At 45.3% G+C, this 21,909-nt stretch overlaps 1 protein-coding gene across 1 annotated transcript in view; it reads left to right on the plus strand.

Annotated features, from left to right (window-relative positions):
- Positions 1 to 21,909, plus strand: part of cfap43 (cilia and flagella associated protein 43) — a 151,621-nt gene that overhangs the window by 60,620 nt on the left and 69,092 nt on the right. The window contains exons 13-16 of the mRNA XM_080205998.1: positions 360 to 512; positions 8,055 to 8,221; positions 11,781 to 11,933; positions 16,940 to 17,070. Of these exons, the coding sequence (XP_080062124.1) occupies positions 360 to 512; positions 8,055 to 8,221; positions 11,781 to 11,933; positions 16,940 to 17,070 (604 nt within the window). The remainder of the gene's footprint in view (positions 1 to 359; positions 513 to 8,054; positions 8,222 to 11,780; positions 11,934 to 16,939; positions 17,071 to 21,909) is intronic.

Below are 21,909 nucleotides of genomic sequence, written 5' to 3' on the forward strand. Positions count from 1 at the left end.
CTCTACACTGTCCCCATCAAACACTCCCAGGACAGGTACAGCACGGGATTATATACAGAGTAAAGCTCCCTCTACACTGTCTCCATCAAACACTCCCAGGACAGGTACAGCACGGGGTTAGATACAGAGTAAAGCTCCCTCTACACTGTCCCCCATCAAACACTCCCAGGACAGGTACAGCACGGGGTTAGATACAGAGTAAAGCTCCCTCTACACTGTCCCCATCAAACACTCCCAGGACAGGTACAGCACGGGGTTAGATACAGAGTAAAGCTCCCTCTGAGCAAGTGTTCATTCAGTATAAGTGTCTCTATGAATTATAACTTTGACCTTATTTCTTTGTTATCTTGCCCCCCCAGAAGTGAAAGGTGAGGTTTTGGGGTGTTTTCTGGCCTATCACATGTCAAGGAAGATTGTCAGTTGCCTGACACTGTCATGTCAAGTTGGAGATGAGAAATCTCAAGGGACCACTTTGCTTACGAAATTTGATCTTGTTGGAGATCTAACTACAGGTGAGAATGGATCCCAGGGGTGCTGACTCAGATTAGAATAAGCAAGAGTTCTTCAGCTGTAATTCTACATTGATTTTCTTGCAACTTGAACTTGCTTCTTATCAGTGGGGATTGCTCTCTTTAATGTAGCCAGACTGAGCACTATTTCACTCAGCATCCCACAGACATTTGAATTAAGAGCAGAATTAGGCCACTCGGCCCCTCAAGGCTCCTCTGCAATTCATTAAGATCGATTTTATATTCTCACCTGCACACAAGAATGCAAACACAAGAAATAGAAGCAGGAGGAGGCCATTCGAGCCTACCCCACCATTCGATACAATCATGGGTGATCTATCCTGGCCTCAGTTCTTTACTGAGCCATTTCCCCATCGCCCTGTATTCCTCAATCTATCAAATATTTATCCAGCTCCACTTTAAATACTTTGAATGAACCACCCTTATACTTTTGCATCTGTATTCACAAAGCAGAGAGACATGTCGATTGATGGTGTCTTGGAGGGGTGTGTAAACCCTTTAGAACAAGTCATCATTACAAGGGAAGAAGTGTAAGGTGTATTAAAAAGCATTAAGGTAGACAAATCTCCAGGGCCAGATGCCATCTATCCCAGATTACTGAGAGAGACAAGAGATGAAATTGCAGGGCCTCTCACAGAAATCTTTGCTTCCTCGTTGGCTGCTGGTGAGTTACCAGAGGATTGGAGGATAGCCAATGCTGTCCCATTATTTAAGAAAGGTAACAAAGATAACCTGGGTAATCATAGGCCAGTGAGCTTGACATCAGTGACAGTGAAACTGCTGGAAAACATTCTTAGGAATAGGATCTGTATACATTTGGAACTGAATGGTCTTGTTAGCAACAGACAGCATGGTTTTTTATGAGGGAGGTCATGTCTCAGATTTAATTGAATTTTTTGAGGAGGTGACAAGAATGATTGATGAGGGAAGGGCTGTGGAAGTTGTCTATGGGGACTATAGTAAGGCATTTGACAAGGCTCCTCATGGCAGGCTGGTACAAAAGATTAAATCTCATGGGATTAGGGGTGAACCAGCGAAATGAATTCAGAACTGGCTGGGCCATGGAAGACAGAGGGGAGCTGGTGTGTTTCTGAATGGAGGTCTGTAACTAGTGGCGTTCCACAGGGATCAGTGCTGGGACCTCTGCTGTCTGTAATATATAGAAATGATTTGGAAGAAAATGTAGCTGGTCTGATTAGCAAGTTTGTGGATGATACTAAGATTGGCGAAGTTGTGGATAGTGATGAAGATTGTCAGAGAATACAGCAGGATACAGATAGGCTGGAAAATTGGGCGGAGAAATGGCAGATGGAATTTAATCCGGACAAGTCTGAGATGATGCATTTTGGTAAATCCAATTCAGGTGGGAGCCATAAAATAAATGACAAAACAATCAGGGACATAGACACACGGAGAGATCTGGGAGGACAGATCCTTAATGTGGCAGCGCAGGTGGAAAAGGTGGTGAAGAAAGCAGATGGCATGCTTGCCTTCATCGGACAGGGCATCGAATATAAAAGTTGCCAAATTATGTTACTGTTGTATAAAACACTGGTTAGGCCACATTTGGAAACTGTGTCCAATTCTGGTCACCATACTTTGGAGAGAGTTCAGAAAAGGTTTCCCAGGATGTTGCCCGGTATGGAGGGTATTAGCTATGAGGAGAGATTGAATAAACTGGGATTGATCTCCCTGGAAAGACAGACTGAGGGGCGACCTGATAGAAGTTTATAAAATTATGAGGGGTATGGATAGGGTGAACAGTTGGAAGCTTTTTCCCAGGGCAGAAATGACAATTACAAGGGGGTGGAAGTTCAAGATAAGGAGGGTAAAGGTTGAGTGGAGATGTGCGGGGGAGTTTTTTACACAGAGTGTGGGGGTGGGGCGATGTCTCTGGGGGCCGTAGCTCTCACTGTTTGTTTCCGGGCCGCTTTGTCCATCTTTTGTGGCCCAGGAACAATGTGACAGGGAGCATTTTTCAAAATGTTTCCTCATTGTGCACACGCAGTTGAAGATTCCGATTGGAGCAGCAGCGTTTCAGGCTCAATAAGTCCCACCCAAAGCACGATTTAGATTTGAGATTTTTTTTTCAGGCTAAGTGCTTACGGAGGCGCCTGAGAGCAGGTTACCAAGTTCAACCTGAATTGTGCCCAGATTCAGCACTTAGAATCAAAATGGTAAAATCGCCCCTATGATATCACATAAGAGGCTGCCGTATAGAGTAAAAGCCCATGGAATGGAAGGAGTGTATTAGAATGTTCCATTTACATACAGAGGGATCTGGGCGTACAGGTCCACAGTTTCCTAAACATGGCAACACAGGAGGCCAAGGTTGAAAGCATTATCCACCCACCCCCCCACTACTCAGACCAATCGCAGCCCACTTCCCCCTCCCCCCCACCAATCACCCACAGAGTGCTAGCGCACCCACCCACCCCCACTTCCGCTCCCCACCCCCCTCACCAAAGACTAATCTGACCTCCCTCCTCCTCCCCACCACCAGAGAATCATTTGGCCTCCCTCCTCCCTCCCCCCTCCACCAGAAAATTATTGGGCCTCCCTCCTCTCTCCCCATCATAGAATGATCTGACCCACCTCCCTCCCCCCCAACCAGAGAATGATCTGCGCCCCCCCCCAACCCATCACCGATCTGAGTTCGAGAGCTGCCAGAAGCTGAACGGAATTCTTCAGAAGCCGAAGCATCCAAATCGGATCTTTGCCGAACGTATCTGCTTTGTGCCGAGTCTGGGTGGGTGACTGCGATGGTAAAGGGGAGAATGCAGGTAAAATTGTGTGTCCAGCTTGTTAAGTTATTTAGGGGTGGTTCAGATTGTGGCCATTTCTGAGCCTTGGTAAAGTGGGCATCTGTGTGGAATAGAATCATGCTAATCGCCTCATACCCGATTTTATCACGTTTTCGTGCCCGAAAGTGAGCACAATGCAATGGTAAAATCAAACCGAGTGTCAAATGCTTTTGGAAATCTAAATATTCTACATCTATAGGTTCCCCTCTCGGTACTCTCCCTGTTATACCCTCAAATGATTCAAACAAATTTGTCAAATATGATTTGCCTTTCATATAACCACGCTGACTACATTTGATTATATTCAACTTTCCTAAATGATTAGCTATTTTCTCTTTGCTTATTTATCCCAGCATTTTGCCAGTATTTGATATTAAATTAACTGACCTACATTTCCCTGCCTTCTGCCTTTTTCCCTTTTTGAATAAGATGTCACACTGGCTGTTTTCCAATCTCCTGGTACCCTCCTGGAATTTAGCGAGTTATGAAAGATTCCACTTTGAGAATCTGCGATCTCTGCAGCCACTTCCATTAAAATCCCAACACGCAGTTCATCGGGCCCTGGCAACTTGTCCACCTTTAGCCTCTTGAGTTTCTCTAATTCTCTATCCCTTATGATTGAGATTTTTATAGATTCTAGCCCATCTGATAACTTAGGGATATTTGTAAGACCGGTGCAAAAAATTTAATTTGCGTATCTGCCATTTCTTTGTTTGCTGTTATCAATTCTCTCGCCTCGTTCAGTACAACTCCCACATTTACCTCAGCTGCCTGCTTCCTACCCCCGTAACATTTTACACTCTGGCTTGTCGAGAATCTATCTCTGTCTGTCAAAGATTCTGCTTCACCAACTTTTGGGGAAGAGAGTTTCAAAAAGCCACTACCCCCTGAGAGAAAAGGAATCTCATCTCTGTCTTTACTAAGTGAATCCATTTTGCTATATAGTGACTCTGAATTCTAGATAGTTCCGTAAGGGGAACACCCTCTCCAAATCCACTCCGTCAAGTCCCCTCAGGACTTTATATGTTTCCAATAAAGTCACTCTTGATCTTTTAAAGTCTGTGAAGTAGGGAATTCAGATTTCAGTAGTTGGATTACTTTAGAAATATAAAAAGTAATTCTATTTAATATTATTCACAAAGTAAATGAAACTCAGATTTAAAGTGTAATAAAATTTATTTCCAAAACTAGTTTTGTTACAGAACATGCAAATAATACAAAACACAAAGGACATACGTTAGACAAATACAATACTTTGGCCAAAGGGGGATCTGGTGATGTGACTGCACTTCAAGATCTCTCCGCAGATCTCCATTTTCATGCCAAATACCTGTCCAATTATACAATTTGGTTATCTTAGATACAGCCCAGCAATTAACTTAACACGATCTCATTGAATATTTAACTTGTCGATCTAATCATGACAACATTCTCAAATCGAACCATTCAACTACTGGAAGTATACTCCTCAATAAAAATGACTTCCTTGTTGCTTTGCAATACTAAACTATGTTTTTAAGTTATTTAGCATTGTGCAAGGAAGTTAAAACCAGTTTTTCTGCTGGATGCAGACCCATACATCTGGCAGAATTCCCAGACCAAACTCCTTGTTCTCGAATATAAATTTCAATAATTTTGTTCTTTTAATCAATGGATGGTTTTATTCTGCACCGTGTTCAAGTTACATTGTAATCGAGTCTTCATGTTTTAGTCAATTCTTTGATACAATAAAACCTTGAGTTTGCAATCTGTTACTGGCAAACTTAACAATTAATATTAACGATTTTAGTTTTATATTTATTTCCAAAACCTTATATTAAAATATTAGCTGCTTAATATCCCTATGCTGGGTATTATCATTAAATTCCCTTCATCCGTCGATCCAACCTTTCCTCATAAGACAACACTCCCCATTCCTGCTCTTATTCCAGTAAGCTGTTTCTAAACTGCTCCCAACACATTTATATCCTTCCTTAGCTAAGGAGACAATACTGTACAGTGTGCCAGATGTGGTCTCTTCACTGGTCTGTAACCTCTCTACATCTGCATTCAGTTCCCTTCGCAATATACAATAACATTCTATCAGCTGGAAGGTGTAGGGTTTCAAACTCTTCTGAATAAAACAAATTTCTAACACTAGGGACTCAGTTGTGCTTGTCCTACAAGGTACATATGCCTAATTTTTTTGAATTAAACAGAATTAAGTAAAATATAAGTACACTGCACCAGAAACAGTGAAGACAACCTGGATTGGCAGTCAATGATTAGTGGGGTTCCACAGGGATCTGCACCAGGACCCCAACTGTTCACATTATATATTAATGATTTAGAAGAGGGATCCAAATGTATTATCTCCAAATTTGCAGATGATACAAAGTTGGGTGGGAGGGAGAGCTGTGAGGAGGATACAGAGATGATTCAGTGTGATTTGGACAGGCTGAGTGTGTGGTCATATGCAAGGCATTTTCAGTATAATGTGGATAAATGTGAGGTTATCCACTTTGGTAGCAATAATAGGAAAGCAGATTATTGTTTGAATGGGTGTAAATTGAGAATGGTGGATACTCAACGAGATCTTGGAGCCCTCGTGCCTCAGTCACTGAAAGTAAGCATGCAGGTACAGCAGGCAGTAAAGAAGGTAAATGGTATGTTCATAGCGAGAGGATTTGTGTATAGGGATAGGGATGTTTTACTGTAATTGTATAGGGTGTTGGTGAGGCTACACCTGGAATATTGGGCCCAATTTTACAATTTCAGGCACAAAAACGTGGTAAAGTCAGGTGTGAGGCCATTAATGCACCCACATCCACACAGACTGTCATTTTACCGAGACCCAGGAATGGCCTCAATCCAATTCATGCCCAAAACGGGCGCAACAATGTATTCAATGCATTTGCATGTATTTACATTGAATTAATGAACTGACCACCCAACTTTATCAGCATTTCCCCCTTTACCACCGTGTTCGCCCATCCAGAATCACGCCAAAATGAACATGCTGAATAAAAGTCTGTTTTGGGTGCTCCGGCTGCTGAAGAGGTGAGTTCAGTGCTTCCAATAGCTCACTGCCTCAGATCGGTGATCGAAGGGTGGGGGGGGGGGAGGGGGGGAGAGGGAGGTCCGATCATTGTCTGGTTGGCGGGGGGAGGGAGGGAGGGCCAATTGTTGACTGGTTAGGGTGGGGAGGGAGGTGGGTCAGATGTACCTCTTGGGGGGGAGGGGCGAGGCCGGATCATTCTCTGGGGGTGGGGGGTTGCGGGGGGAAGGCCAGATGGATCTCTGGTTGGGGGGACGGAGAGGGGGAGGGGAAGGGTCCATTGCCACTCTGCGGGCAGTCGGTGGGGGGGAGGGGAAGGAGGTCTGTGTAGTTGGGGGGGGGGGAAGGTGGATCAAGGGGACAGTGATGCCTGTGGGAACGATTGCTTCCGCTTGTCGCTCCCGGCTCGCTTTCTCTGCTTTCTGCAGCCCGGGAGCGATCTGACACGGATACACTTTTTCCAATTTTTTTCTAATTGCGCTTGCACAGTTCAGAGCTCTGATCATTTTAGGTGCATTAAGGCCCCCTCTCCCCCCCCCATAACACAATTGAGACCCATGATGTTTTTTTCAGGCTGAGTGTGCACGGGGGCGCCTGAAAGCAGATTTCCAAATCAAATCTGAATTGCGCACAGATTCAGCACTTAGAATGAAAATGGTATAATCAGGCCCACTGTGTGCAGTTTTGGTCTCCTAATCTGAGGAAGGAAGTCCTTGCTATAGAGAGAGTACAGTGTAGGTTTACCAGGCTGATTCCTGGGGTGGCAGCTCTGTCATATAAGGAGATACTAATTTGATTAGGATTGTATTCACTGGAGTTTAGAAGAGTGAGACGGGGTCTGATAGAAACTTATCAAATTCTCACAGGGTTAGACAGGGTGGATTCAGATAGAATGTTCTCAGTGGTGGGGGGGTCTAGAACTCAGGGTGATAGTTTGAGGATAAGGGGTAAACCTTTTAGAACTGAGGTGAGGAGGAATTTCTTCACCCAGAGGGTGGGGAATGTGTGGAATTCACTCCCACAGAAAGTAGCTGAGACCAAACCATTGTGTGATTTCGAGAAGAAATTAGCTATAACCCTTGGGGTTAAAGGGATTAAGGGATGGAGGGGAAAGGGTATCAGGATATTGAATTTGATGATCAGCCATGATCAAAATGAATAGTGGAGCAGGCTGGGAGGGCCGAGTGGCCTCCCCCTGCTCCGAGTTCCTATGTAAGAATGGAGAAAGATATAAACTAGTCCCTTCAATCCTGCCATCTCTCTACCACTTTTTTCTTAAACACTTTGTGACTGGTACATTTTCTGTGATGCCACTGATTAGTCTGATAGACGTTCATGTTAGTTCAGGCAGTATTAAGCTTGTGAAGGGGAATGGAGACTGGTTAGCATATAAAGCACAGACAGTTTAGAGATTACTGATTAGAATGCCAATTCTAATCAGTAATCTCTAAACTGTCTGTGCTTTATATGCTCTGTCCAAGGCCAGAACTCTCCATTCACCTGACAAAGGGGCTAACCCCGAAAGCTTGTGAGTCTATTATCAAATAAATCGGTTGGACTAAAACCTGGTGTTGTCAGACTTTTTACTGTGTTTATGCCAGTCCAACGCCGGCATACCCACATCATTAGTATTGAAATATACAGCGTTACTTGTTTTGTACTGAATGTGAATTTATTTCCCAGCTTCTGCTGCGACTGTTGATCACCGTGGAATGATGAATGACGTCGCTATTCAGAAACAATACTGTCAGACAGAGCTGCCTCTGACCTCTGCCGTCCTGGACACAGAACAACACATCTATGCGTACTGTACCCTGATACGGACCATCTTTAAATACAAAATCAGCAGGGTATCTGTGAAATACTTACTCGTTCTTCCTGCTTTCACCATCTCTCTCTCTCTCACTCCCTCACTTACACGCACTTCCTGTCTCCTTCTCCATCCTTTCTCTCACCAGCTCTCTATTCTCACTACCTCTGTCTGCTAGTTTTGGACTTTATTAGCCAATGGGAACAGCTTTTCCTGTTATTTTATCCAAACCTGGCATAATCTTCTCCACCTCTATCAAATCTCCCGTCAATCTCTTTACACCAAGGAGATCAGCCCCAGCTTCTCCTACTCTGACCTTGGAGCTAAAACCTTCTCATCCCTGGAACCATCCTGGGAAATCTCCCTCTGTTCCCTCTCAAGGACTTTCAATACTTTCCTAAAGCCTGTTTGTCTGAACTAGATACATTATCATAGAATCCTACAGTGCAGAAGAAGGCCATTCAACCCATCGAGTCTGCATTGACCACAATCCCCCGCCAAACCCTATCCCCACAACCCCATGCATTTACCCTAGCTGGTCCCCCTGACACTAAGGGACAATTTTAGCATGGCCAATCCACCTAACCCACACATCTTCGCACTGTGGGAGGAAACCAGAGCACCCGGAGGAAACCCACGCAGAATGGGGTAGAACGTGCAGACTCCGCACAGACAGTGACCCAAGCTGGGAATCGAACCGAGGTCCCTGGCACTATGAGGCAGCAGTGCTAACCACTGTACCACTCCCATCTTTAATCCTGCCCCACCTTCCACTCCATAGTTGGCATATCTGAGGCCCTGCACCCCTGAACCCCGCATTCCTGAGCCCCTGTACCATGATCTTATTGAATGGCGGGGCAGGCTTGAAGGGCTAGATGGCCTACTCCTGCTCCTATTCCTTACGTTCTTATGTACCCCTGAATCTCACATCCCTGAACGCTCAAACTCAGTCCTCCAACATCTTATCAGCCCTTTCATCTCTGGACCTCCAACTGACCCCAACCTCCCACACACACCCTTCCAACCTGGGGTAAGAAACCAGGTACAGGAGGACAATCCGCTACTGATTGGCAGTCTACAGGTCAGAGCCTTTGTCCACATCCTTTTCTTCCTAAACCCCTTGCAAAATACATATCGTGCATTCTAATCTTGGTCTCCTCGCCTCAACATACATCACCATCCTTCTCCCCACCCTGACTATTCCGATTCATACTTTGATGCTGCTGGGAGATATCTGGATCCCCTTTTATTCTAATTTTATATTCACTTCCTCATTCTTATTTTCCTCTTCACTGTCCATTCATTTGGCCTGATTCTTACTTAAAGAATTCATCTGACACACATCATATATCCTTGTCTTTTTCTTTGTTTCGTCACACTCTCTATCTCCCTCATTGGCCAAGGTGTTCTGGGGTTTGTTCCTCTCTCTTTCACCCTTGTTGGCATGTGTGGGTTAGATGGATTGGCCGTGCTAAATTGCCCCTTAGTATCAGGGGACTAGTTAGGGTAAATGCGTAGGGCTGTGGACATGGGGCCTGGGTGGGATTGTGGTCAGTGCAAACTCAATGGGCTGAATGGCCTCCTTCTGCACTGTAGAATTCTACGATTCTACTTAACCTGAAACAGCTCCTTGAAGATCCTACTCAGAGGGTGGTGAGTGAGTGGAATCTGCTGCTGTCGGTGGTGGTGGAGGCAAATTCGATAGGGTCTTTTAAGAGACTTCTGGATGAATACATGGGACTTAATAGGATTGAGGGTTATAGGTAAGCCTAGTAAGTAGGGATATGATTGGCACAACTTGTGGGCCAAAGGGCCTGTTTGTGCTGTAGTTTTTCTATGTTCTATAAGATCGCCCATTGTTCCATTCCAGTTTTTGGTTCATTTTAACCAATTTCCCCCCATCCTGTTGAAATTAGGCTTCTTCCAATTTCAGAGTTCTACCTTGGATTGTTTCTTGCTGATGACTCTTCTAACTTTCTGAATTGATAATTATTCTTACCCAAGCACTTGCCCCAAGTACTTGGTCCAGTTGGCCTACCTCGTTCCCCAATGCCTCCTTCCTGACCTGAGATCAGATTGATCAAGGAAGTTGTGCTCAACACGTTAGAGACATTCCTCCCCTCCCTTACCCTCCACTCTATCATTATCCCAGTTGATGTTTGGGTCATTAAAGTCCGTAAAAAGTCTGACAACACCAGGTTTTAGTCCAACCTATTTATTTGATAATATACTCACAAGCTTTCGAGGGACACCCTCTTCGTCAGGTGAATGGAGAGTTCTGGCCAGAACTCTCCATTCACCTGACGAAGAGGGTGTCCCTCGAAAGCTTGTGAGTATATTATCAAATAAATAGGTTGGACTAAAACCTGGTGTTGTCAGACTTTTTACTGTGTTTACGCCAGTCCAACGCCGGCATACCCACATCATCATTAAAGTCCCCCAGCTGCAAATTGGATTTTTCACATCACAAGCCTGCAGAATGACCCCTGGTCAGGTGAAAATACTCTTTTGGATTGGAAACTCTAACCAAATGGATTCCACTCTTTCCTTCGCAAAGACATTGCAATAAGGCCTCAGAGGCAGCAGTCCCTTCACCAAAATCCCTTGATTTACAAGTCTGACAGCAGCATACAGAGAGTTTTCAGTTAGCAGTCAACATGCGGAGTGCCAGAGGAACTGACACACCTGGTTAAATACAAAGCAAGAGGCTCCCTGATTGGCCCATCAATTTGGCCCTTAAGGAAGTTCATATTCCAATTGACTAATCTCAGTTGTCTGATTAAAGTCGTTACAGACATTATGAGCGGGAATGAACTCTGCTCCTCATAGCCCCCAACCATCACATCACACCCCTCTCCCAGCCCCCCACCCTTTCCCCATCTCCCCCACCCCTCCGCCATCCCCTCCACTCCCCACCCCTTCCCCCATCCTCCCCACCCCTTCCCCCATCACCCTCACCCCCACCCCTCCCCATCCCCACCCCCCACCCCACCCCCAAGGTGGCAAGGTTGGAGCTGCCACCCTTCAGTCTGCAATCTGATTGGCCAGCAGCTCTCGCTCGCAGTCTCAGCAATACCAGTTGAATTCAATAGTAGGCGCCGCTGGGACAGTCAGTAGGCCCTGGGCCAAATGGACACCACCCCCAGAGTGAGCTAAGACCAGGGGTTTGGATGGGGGCGGAATTGGGGAGCTTGGGGGGGGGTGTCAGTGGGGTGGGTTGTACTGGCTGGGCGAGAAGCGATAAAGGGGTGAGTAGCACCCTGGGAGTGAGTGCCCATGATGTACACAGGGAGCCTCCTGAAGGATGTACCTACCCTCCCTTCCCACCTTTACACAGCTGAGTTAAAAAAAAATAGGGTGTCCGCTCGTGCCCGCCAGCCCCTGCCAAAGCATGTGAAGGTGAGAGTAATACCTGGGTCAAAAGAGAAAACACTTATACTTCAACATGGACTTCTCACTGTTTTTAAGCCAGGTTTCTGTTTTTGCAACAACATCCTATTCCCAGATTACTGTTTCTACTCACCAAACATACTCACCACACTTTCTGTATTCGCAGGACTGGGCATTCAGTCTGTCTCACTCTCTCTTCCTCTCTCCAGGGTTTATCCAATGATGTGTTTAACCTGGTCATTCTCACCAAGGTTGAGGGCCACCAGCTGGGCCCTGGATTCCTCCACCTCTCTGCCAATCAACAGTGTTTGGCCTCAGTGGCCAAGGACGGATTCATTCAGTTAAGAGATGTGAGCAGCATGGTAAGCACACACTTGAGGGAACACCCTTGGAATTATACCTATCATTCCAGAAATAATACAGGAACACAGAGCAGCAGGTATACTATCACAATGACATCCTGTTTTGAAATTTGCTTGTTTTAATCTACCCTTCCTCTATCCATTCCAACTCCTTCCAGCCCTCATTGAGTTAGCTCCAGTGTTGGATTGAATCTGTCTCAATGCCACACTGCAGACCCTCTGGTATATTTAGCAGAGCCTCATTCACAACACAACGGGCACTGATCAATTCCGAATATTTCCAATCAAATGTTAAACCTTTTGAGATATTGTTAATTACTTGTGGAAAGATGTAGATGAGTGATCCCAGACACATGTGATAACAGGTGACATTTTCAAACATGCTTGGCATGGGGTGGCACAGTGATTAGCACTGCTGCCTCACGGTGCCAGGGACCTGGGGTGGCACAGTGGGTTAGCACTACTGCCTCACACGCCGGGGACCCGGGTTCAATTCCCAGCCTCGGGTCACTGTCTGTGTGGAGTTTGCACATTCTCTCCGTGTTTGCGAGGGTTTCCTCCGGGTGCTCCGGTTTCCCCCCACAGTCCAAAGGTGTGCGTGTTAGGTGCATTGGCCATGCTAAATTGCCCCTTAGTGTCTGTGGAAGCGTAGGTTAGAGGGATTAGTGGGGTAAATATGTGAGATTGTGGGGATAGGGCCTGGGTGGGATTGTTGTCAGTGCAAGCTTGATGGGCCGAATGGCTTCCTTCTATGTTTCTGTATGGGAGTGATGCCTGAGCGCTGGGCGGTTATCAAATATCACACCTCTGTTTTTATAAAAGAGAGGAATGAACTAAGCAGCTCTAGGTCAGACAGACTAAATCAATAACGAAGAGACAAGAAACCAGGAGAAATGAATTAGCCTTTGGAAAATCATGGTCTAAATGAAAATGGAAGTGGATATGTAAATGAACAAATGTGCTGATTAATGCGATTGAGTTCTTTTGTGGATGAATGGAATGTTTGATGAGGTAGTTGATTTGTTTGTGGACATTCCAACTGTATGTGACAAAATGGAATATGATAGATTTGTTCCCCAAATTGAAAAGCACGGTGCAGGTGTGGAATTGGCTGAAGAAACTGAGAATAGTGGAGGAAGTGAAGTCCCCATGGGGTCAGCACTGCTCTTTCTGATGTATAATAATGACCCATACTGGCTAATCAGGACATCAGCTCACAATAAATTCAGAAATCCAGTCACCAATCATCAGCATAGTGAGAGACTTCAGGAAACTGGAGCCAAACTGGTCAAATGGGCAAACACATGGAGTCTGCAGGGTGGCATAGGACGACACGGTGGCACTGTGGTTAGCACTGCTGCCTCACAATACCAGGGACCTCGGTTCGGTTCCTGGCTTGGGTCATTGTCTGCACGTTCTCCCCATGTCTCTGTGCGTTTCCTCCAAATGCTCCAATTTCCTCCCGTAGTCTAAATGACGTGCAGGTTAGGGTGCACTGGCTGTGCTAAATTCTCCCTCAGTGTACCCGAACAGGCACTGGAGTGTGGCGACTAGGGGATTTTCACAGTAACTTCATTGCAGTGTTAATGTAAGCCTACTCATGGCAATAATAAATAAACTTTAACTTTAATTTTAGTTTAGCACTAAGAAACGTGAAGTGATGTATGTTGGTGGAAAGAGTGTGGGAATCAATCGAAATGAAATAAGACAATTTTAAAAGGAGCAGCGTCTGCATGGAAGGTGCTGGGATTAACTGAGAAACTGTTGAACTGTTTAGTCGTCAGGAATACTGAACTCAATTTGGGGACCACGTTTAGGAAAAAAGCCGCGAAGAGGGTGCAGTGAGGTTTACTAGAATGGGACTAGGGGATGAGGGTGTTATGTAGAGAGATTGGGGAAGCTGAGGTTGTTCTCCTCAGAACAGAGAAAGGTAAGAGAGATTTAATAGAGAAGTTCAGAATCATGGGGGGTTTTGACAGATAATTTCAGAGAAACTATTTCCACTGGCAGGAGGGTTGGTGACCAGAGAGATATGGGTATAAGGTTATTGGGAAAATTAGCCAAAGATGTGAAGTGACAGTTGCAGACAGAATGTTGTTGTGGTCTGGCCTGCACAGCCTGACAGTGGTAGCAGCTTCATTCATAACTTTCAAAATGGAATTTGTATAAGGACGTGAAGGGCTATGGGGTAAGTGCAGGAGAATGAGAGTAATTAGATAGCTCAGCAGCCCAGTCCATGACACACACATCCCTGAGCATGGGGGTTCTGACAGTCCTGGCTCGTGGGGTACAGCAAGGATCTGTGCTTAGATCCAAGCTGTTCACAATTTATATCAATGATTTGGATTGGGGATCAAATGTAACATTTCCGAGTTTGCAGATGATACAAAGTTAGGTGGGAATGTGTTCTGTGGGGAAGATGTAAAGCAGTTAAAGAGGATTTGGACAGATGCAGATATGGGCAAGAACATGGCAGATAGAATATAATGTGGAAAACTGTGACATAATCCAATGTGGTAGAAGGAACAGATTTACAGAGTATTTCCTGAATGGTGTTATAATTCAGATCAGAAACTCCAAAGTATTCTATCAAGTCTGCCTGGATCTTAAGTTTTGCAGTTTGAATTTGGCTAGGGTGAGCATGAGATGTTTCACTTCAGGTATAATTCAAATGATCCACCAGGGAGCTTTTTATCAAACAGAGTTATTTTAAGAATACAGTTGACATGTATAGAAAGAAAATTAGCAATAACTTTTACCAATTGCAAACAAAAAATATGATATTGTATAAACCTTAACAGCTTAATATTGTTCCAACTAGACTAAACCTTTGCCACAGGTTTAACATAGAAAATACGAATGCTCAAGTGACGCTGCAACTTAGTCCTTTGGCTGGATACTGCAGTTCTCTTGAGACACAGTCACAGACAAACATGAAGCCAGAACAGCTTCCCAAAACATCAGGGAGACAGAGAGATGTTCTAGCTACTAACAGGCAAAACCACCAACAGTACATTTTCCAACCTAGGAAGGACAGGAAGCCTTGCTTCCAGCTCACTGGCAGAATTTCCAATGTAAAAAGTCTGACAACACCAGGTTTAAGTCCAACCGATTTATTTGATAGTAAACTCACTAGCTTTCGAGGTTTCCCTCTTCATCACCTGACAAAGGGACTAACCTCGAAAGCTAGTGAGTTTACTACCAAATAAATCGGTTGGACTTAAACCTGGTGTTGTCTGACGTTTTACTGTGTTTACCCCAGTCCAACGCTGGCATACCTACATCAGAATTTCCAATACCAGGGAGAGAGAGAGAAACACTGCTTTTCAGTCTGATTTCCACTCCCTTCTAAACTAAAACTGCAGCCAGCAACCAAATTGAAACTTGAATTCACTATGAAAAAAATACTGTCCAAAACACACAACCTGCCCACCAGTCTTCCCCCAACAACGCAGGCTCATAAAACAAATCCCAGAAAGTAGCTGAGGCCCAGAGTAAAAACAAACTAAGCCCCATTTAAACCACTGAAGCAGCAATAAAAGGACTTCTAACCAGACAGCCTGGCAATAATGAAACTAAAAGGCAAGCTTACAACTGCAGAGAACATGATCTAAAAAGCACACATTTCTGAAAGATACACTAATGTCACAACAGTAAGAAATTAGAAAGTGTGGATAGACAAAGGGACCTGGGTAATCTTCATCAGTAAGTTCCTGAAGGGTAGCATGCAGATGCAGCAAAGCTTTAGGAAGGCTAAAGAGATGTTAGCCTTTCTCACAAGAGCGTTTGAGTACAGAAGTAGCAAAGTCTTGCTTCAATTATATAGGAGCCTGGTTAGACCGTACTTGGAATACAGCGTGCAACTTTGGTTCTCTTACCTTTGAAGGGATGGTATTGCCAGAGAAAGAGTGGAACAAAAGTTCACCTGACTTGTTGTGGGGCTGGCAGGCTTGTTTTATAAAGAGAGATTGGGGAAACTGAGCCTGTATTCTCTGGAGTTACGAAAAATGAGAGATGATCTCATTAAGACCATCTAAATACTGCCAGGGATAGACGGGGGGAGATGAGGGTATGATGTTTCCCTTGGCTGGGGAGTCTGGAACCAGGGGCAAAATTACGAAATAAGGGAGAAGTTGCTCGGGACTGAGGTGGGGAGAAATGTTTTTACACAGAGGGTTGTGAATGTTTGGAATTAGAACATAGAACATAGAACATTACAGCGCAGAACAGGCCCATCGGCCCACGATGTTGCGCCGACCAGTTACAAAACAATGACCCACTAACCTAAACCAAACCCTTTTCGTCCATAAATTCTCCTCACCCAGAGAAAGCTCAGCCACTGAGTGTGTTTAAAACAGAGATTGTCAGACTTCTGATTAATAATAAGGTAATGATTATGGGGGTAATAGAGGTAAAAGGCACTGCTGTGTCTGATCAGCCATGATCATATTGAATGGTGGAGCAGGCTCAGTGGGTTGAATGGCCTCTGGCTTTTTTTAAGTTTATTTATTATTGTCACAAGCAGGCATACATTAACACTGCAATGAAGTTACTATGAAAATCCCCTAGTCGCCACACTCTGGTGCTTGTTCAGATAAACTGGGGGAGAATTTAGCATGGCCAATCCCCTAACCTGCACATCTTTCAGACTGTGGGAGGAAACCGGAGCAAACCCACACAGACACGGGGAGAAATGCAGACTCCACACAGACGGTGACCCGAGGCTGGAATTGAACCCATGTCCCTAGCGCTGGGAGGCAGCAGTGCTAATCCACTGTGGCACCGTGCCACTGTTGTTACATTCCTAACTTATAAGAAATGGAAATGAAGTCTCAACCCTGGTGCTGCAGCATATCCTCTCCCATCGCTCACTCACATACATACCTTTGGGATGATGCGGGAGTCTCCTGCTGGTTGATGTTTGAGTTTAAATGAATTATTGCTTCCTTTGGTGTTTACCCAGGGACACCTCATGCCAAACTAAAGCCTGACTTTTCACTCTGCAGGCACTGCATTCTGAAACTCAGTGTCATTCATATCGTTCTGGAGGAGTGAAATCAATCTCCTTATCGTTGGACTGTCGCATTATCCTCACCACGGGTGTCCACGATGAGGCATTAGTGTGTAGCACAGACAGGTAAAAGTTAAACGGTGACTGCAAAGAGAAGCAGTACTTTACACTATCGATTTAAGGCAAGTAATTATTTCTGATTAATAAACATGTTTAAGAGATTAATAGATTCCTGATTGTGGGTAAGTAATGATCTCATTGTGAAGGAGCCACGAGGTAGCCATGTCCTTGATGCAATTGTATTTTATCTTCATACAATCCATGGCATGGAGATAGGCCCTTCAGCCCAAACTGGTCTGTGCCAACCAAAATGCCCGTGGACAATAACCCTGTTTGCCTGCATGTGGCCCATATCCCACTAACTCTTCCCTATCCATGTCTCTGTCCAGATGCCTTTTAAATGTTGTCAAGGTCCCTGCCTCAACCTCTTCCTCTGGCAGCTCATTCCACACACGTACCGCCCTCTGGGTAAAAAAGTTGCTCCTCAGGTTTCCATTAATTCTTTCCCCTCTTAACTTAAACCTATGCTTGATTCCCCAAACCTTGGAAAAAGACTGAATGCATTCACCCTATCCATGCCTCTCATTATCTTATACACTCTTTAAGATCACCTCTCAGTCTCCTATACACCAAAGGAAGAAGTCCTGACCTGTCCAATCTCTTCCTATAACTCAGTGTCTTGAGTCCTGGCAACAGGGACTTGAAGGTGGCATGGTAGCACAGTGGTTAGCACCGCTGCTTCACAGTTCCAGGGACCCGGGTTCGATTCCCAGCTTGTGTCACTGTGTGGAGTTTGCACATTTTTCCCCGTGCCTGCGTGGGTTTCCTCTGGGTGCTCCGGTTTCCTCCCAAAGTCCAAAGATGTGCAGGTTAAGTTGATTGGCCATGCTAAAAAATTGCCCCTTAGTGTCCTGAGATGCGTAGGTTAGAGGGATAAATATGAAGGGATATGAGGGTAGGGCCTGGGTGGGATTGTGATCAGTACAGATGTGATGGGCCAGATGGCTTCTTTCTGCACTTTAGGGTTTCTATGATTCTAAATCCTTATAAATCTCTTTTGCACTCTCTCCAGTTTAAGAGCATCTTTCCTATAGCAAGGCAAGCAAAACTGAGCACAGTACTCCAGCTTTGGCCTCACCAACCTCCTGTACAACTGGAGCATAACTTACCAACTTCTACACTCAGTACTTTGACTGATAAAGCCAGCATTCCAAAAGCTTTCTTCATTGCCCTATCTACCGGTGACTCCACCTTTAGAGAACTGTGCACCTGAACTCCAAGGTCTGTCTATTCTACGATATTCCCTAAGGTCCTACCATTCACCCTGAAAGTCCAACCTTGATTTGACTTTCCAAAAGGGAACACCTCACGCTTACTTGTGTTGAACTCCACTTGCCATTTCTCGGCCCACTTCCTCAGCTCATCAAGATCCTGCTGCAATTTTTGATAACCTTCCTCACTGTCTACAAGACCACCTATGTTAGTGTCATCTGCAAACTTATTGATCATGCCTTGTACATTCTCATCCAAATCGTTGATCTTGATAAACAAACAGCAGTAGGCCCAGCATGAGCCCTGAGGCACGTCACTAGTCACAGGCCTCCAGTCCGACAAGCATCCTTCCACCATTACCCTCTGCTTCCTACCATCAAGCCGATTGTATATCCAATGTACCTGCTCTCTCTGGATTCCATGTGATCTAACCTTCCAGAGCAGCCTACCATGTGGAACTTTATCAAAGGTCTTACTGAAATCCATGTAGACTACATCTACCAACCTGCCCTCATCAACCTTCCTGGTCACTTCATCAAAGAATTCTAACAAATTTGTAAGGCATGATCGCCCATGCACAAAGCCATGCTGACTGTTCCTAATCAAACTGTCTTTCCAAATGCCTGTATATCTTATCCTTCAAAATCCTCTCTATTCGCTTTCCCACCACAGATGTTATGTTCACCGGTCTATAATTCCCAGGTTTTTCTCTGCAGCCTTTCTTAAATAAGGGTACAACATTGCTTCCCTCCAGTCTTCTGGTACCTCGTGGCTAACGATGATGCAAGTATCTCAGCCAGGGCTCCCTGAGCTCCTTCCCTGTCCTCACACAGTGTTCCTGGATATTCCTGGTCAGGGCCAAGAGATTTATCCACCTTTATACATTTTAATACATTCATCACCTCCTGTACTGTAATGCAAACTGTAACCAATATACCGTTTGAGGGAGAGAGCGAGTAAGTCTTAGAAAGTGGCAGGAATTCTCTGGCCTCCCATTCACAGGTTTCTCGGCAGCGAAAGGTGGCATTCCATTCACCAGCAGTGAACCTCCCGCTGCTATCAATGGGATTTCCGGTGAGGCCAGCCTACGGTTCTGGGTAACTCTCTGCCAGGGGGCACTAACAGTGGCATCAGAGTATTCGCCACTAGCAAACAGACAGAAAATTGTCCAGTTCTTGTTGCATTTGAACATGGACTGCTTCAATATCTGAGGAGTTACAAATGGTGCTGAACATTGTGCAGTCATCGATGAACATCCCCACTTCTGACCTTATGAAGTAGGGAAAGTCACTGATGAAGCAGCTGAAGATGGTTGGGCCTCAGACACTCCCCTGAGGGACTCCTGCAGAGATGTCCTGGAGCTGAGATGACTGACCCCCCACAACCACAATCTTTTTCCTATGTACCAGGTCTGACCCCAACAGGCAGAGAGTTTGCCCCCTGATACCCATTGATTCCAGTTTCACTGGGGCTCCTTGATGCCACACTCAAGTCAAATGGAGATTTGATGTCCAGAGCTGTCACTCTCACCTCACCTCTGGCATTCTGCTCTTTTGTCCATGTTTGAACCAAGGCTGTAATGAGGTCAGAAACTGAGTGACCCCCTGGCAAAATCCAAACCTGCCAACTGAGCAGGTTATTGCTGAGTAGGTGCTGCTGGATCGCGCTGTTGATGACCCCTTCCATCACTTTACTGATGATCGAGAGTAGACTGATTGGGCAGTAATTGGCTGGGTTGGATTTGTCGTGTTTCTTGTGCACAGGACATACCTGGGCAATTTCCCACATTGTCGGGTAGATGCCAGTGTTGGAGCTGTACTGGAAGAGTTTGGTTAGGGGAGTGGCAAATTCTGGAGTACCAGCCTTCTGTTAATATTTTGATTTGATTTATTATTGTCACATGTATTGGGTGGCAGGGTAGCACAGTGGTTAGCACTGCTGCTTCACAGCTCCAGGGTCCGGGGTTCGACTTCTGGTTCGGGTCACTGTCTGTGTGGAGTTTGCACATTCTCCTCGTGTCTGCATGGGTGTCCTCCGGGTGCTCCGGTTTCCTCCCACAGTCCAAAAATGTGCAGGTTAGGTTGATTGACCATGCTAAGAAATTGCCCCTTAGTGTCCTGGGATGTGTAGGTTAGAGGGATTAGTGGGTATAATGTGTAGGGATATGGGGGTAGGGTCTGGGTGGGATTGTGTTTGGTGCAGACTCAATGGGCCAAAGGGCCTTTTTCTGCACTGTCGGGTTCTATGATTCTATGTATTAACATACAGTGAAAAGTATTGTTTCTTGCACGCTATGCAGACAAAGCATACTGTTCAGAGAGAAGGAAACGAGAGAGTGCAGAATGTAGTGCTACAGTCATAGCTAGGGTGTAGAGAAAGATCAACTTAATGCAAGGTAAGTCCATTCAAAAGTTTGACAGCAGCAGGGAAGAAGCTGTTCTTCAGTCAACTGATACGTGACCTCAGATTTTTTGTATCTTTTTCCCAATAGAAGAAAGTGGGAGAGAGAATGCCTGGGGTGTGTGGGGCCCTTAATTATACTGGCTGCCTTACTGAGGCAGCGGGAAGTGTAGACAGAGTCAGTGGATGGGAGGCTGGTTTGTGCGATGGATTGGGCTACATTCACAACCTTTTGTAGTTCCTTGTGGTCTTGGGCAGAGCAGGAGCCCAGACCGAGCTGTGATACAACCAGAAAGAATGCTTTCTATGGGGCATCTGTAAAAGCTGGAGAGAGTCGGAGCTGACATGCCAAATTTCCTTCGTCTTCTGAGAAAGTTGAGGCATTGATGGGGCTTTCTTAACTATAGTGTCAGCATCGGGGGGACCAGGGCAGGGTATTGGTGATCTGGACACCTAAAAACTTGAAGCTCTCGACCCTTTCTACTTTGTCCCCATTGATGTAGACAGGGTCATGTTCTCCTGTACGCTCCCTGAAAGTGATGACAATCTCCTTTGTTTTGTTGACATTGAGGAAGAGATCCAGTTCATCAGATTCTCTATCTCATTCCTGTAGTCTGTCTTATCATTGTTTGAGATCTGTCCCACTACGGTGGTATCGCCAACAAACTTGAAAATTGAATTGGAGGGGAATTTGGCCACACGGTCATAGGTGTATAAGAGGGGGCTGAGAACACAGCCTTGTGGGGCACCGGTGTTGAGGATGATCGTGGAGGGGGTGTTGCTGCCTATCCTTACTGATTGTAGTCTGTCGGTTAAGAAGTTCAGGATCCAGTTGCAAAAGGAGGGGCCAAGGCCCAGGCCATGGAGTTTGAAGATGATTTGTGGGAATAATGGTGTTGAAGGCTGAGCTGTCATCAATAAATAAGAGTCTGACAAAGGTGTTCTTGTTATCTAGGTGTTCTAGAGTTGAGTGTGAGGCAGGGAGATGGCGTCTGTTGTGGACCTGTTGCGGCGGTAGACAAACTGTTGTGGATCCAGGCAATCTGGGGGGCTGGAATTGATTGGTGCCGTGACTAACCTTTCGAAGCACATCGTAAGGATGGATATCAGAGCCACCAGCTGATAGTCATTAAGGCACGCTTCTTGGCTTTTCTTTGGTATCGGGATGATGGTTGTCTTCTTGAAGCAGATAGGGACCAGATTGTTGTAGAGAGGTTGAAGATATCTGTGAAT

Source organism: Carcharhinus amblyrhynchos, chromosome 17 (genome assembly GCF_965287045.1).
Source record: "Carcharhinus amblyrhynchos chromosome 17, sCarAmb.v2.hapA, whole genome shotgun sequence".
In the NCBI taxonomy this organism is placed as follows: domain Eukaryota; kingdom Metazoa; phylum Chordata; class Chondrichthyes; order Carcharhiniformes; family Carcharhinidae; genus Carcharhinus; species Carcharhinus amblyrhynchos.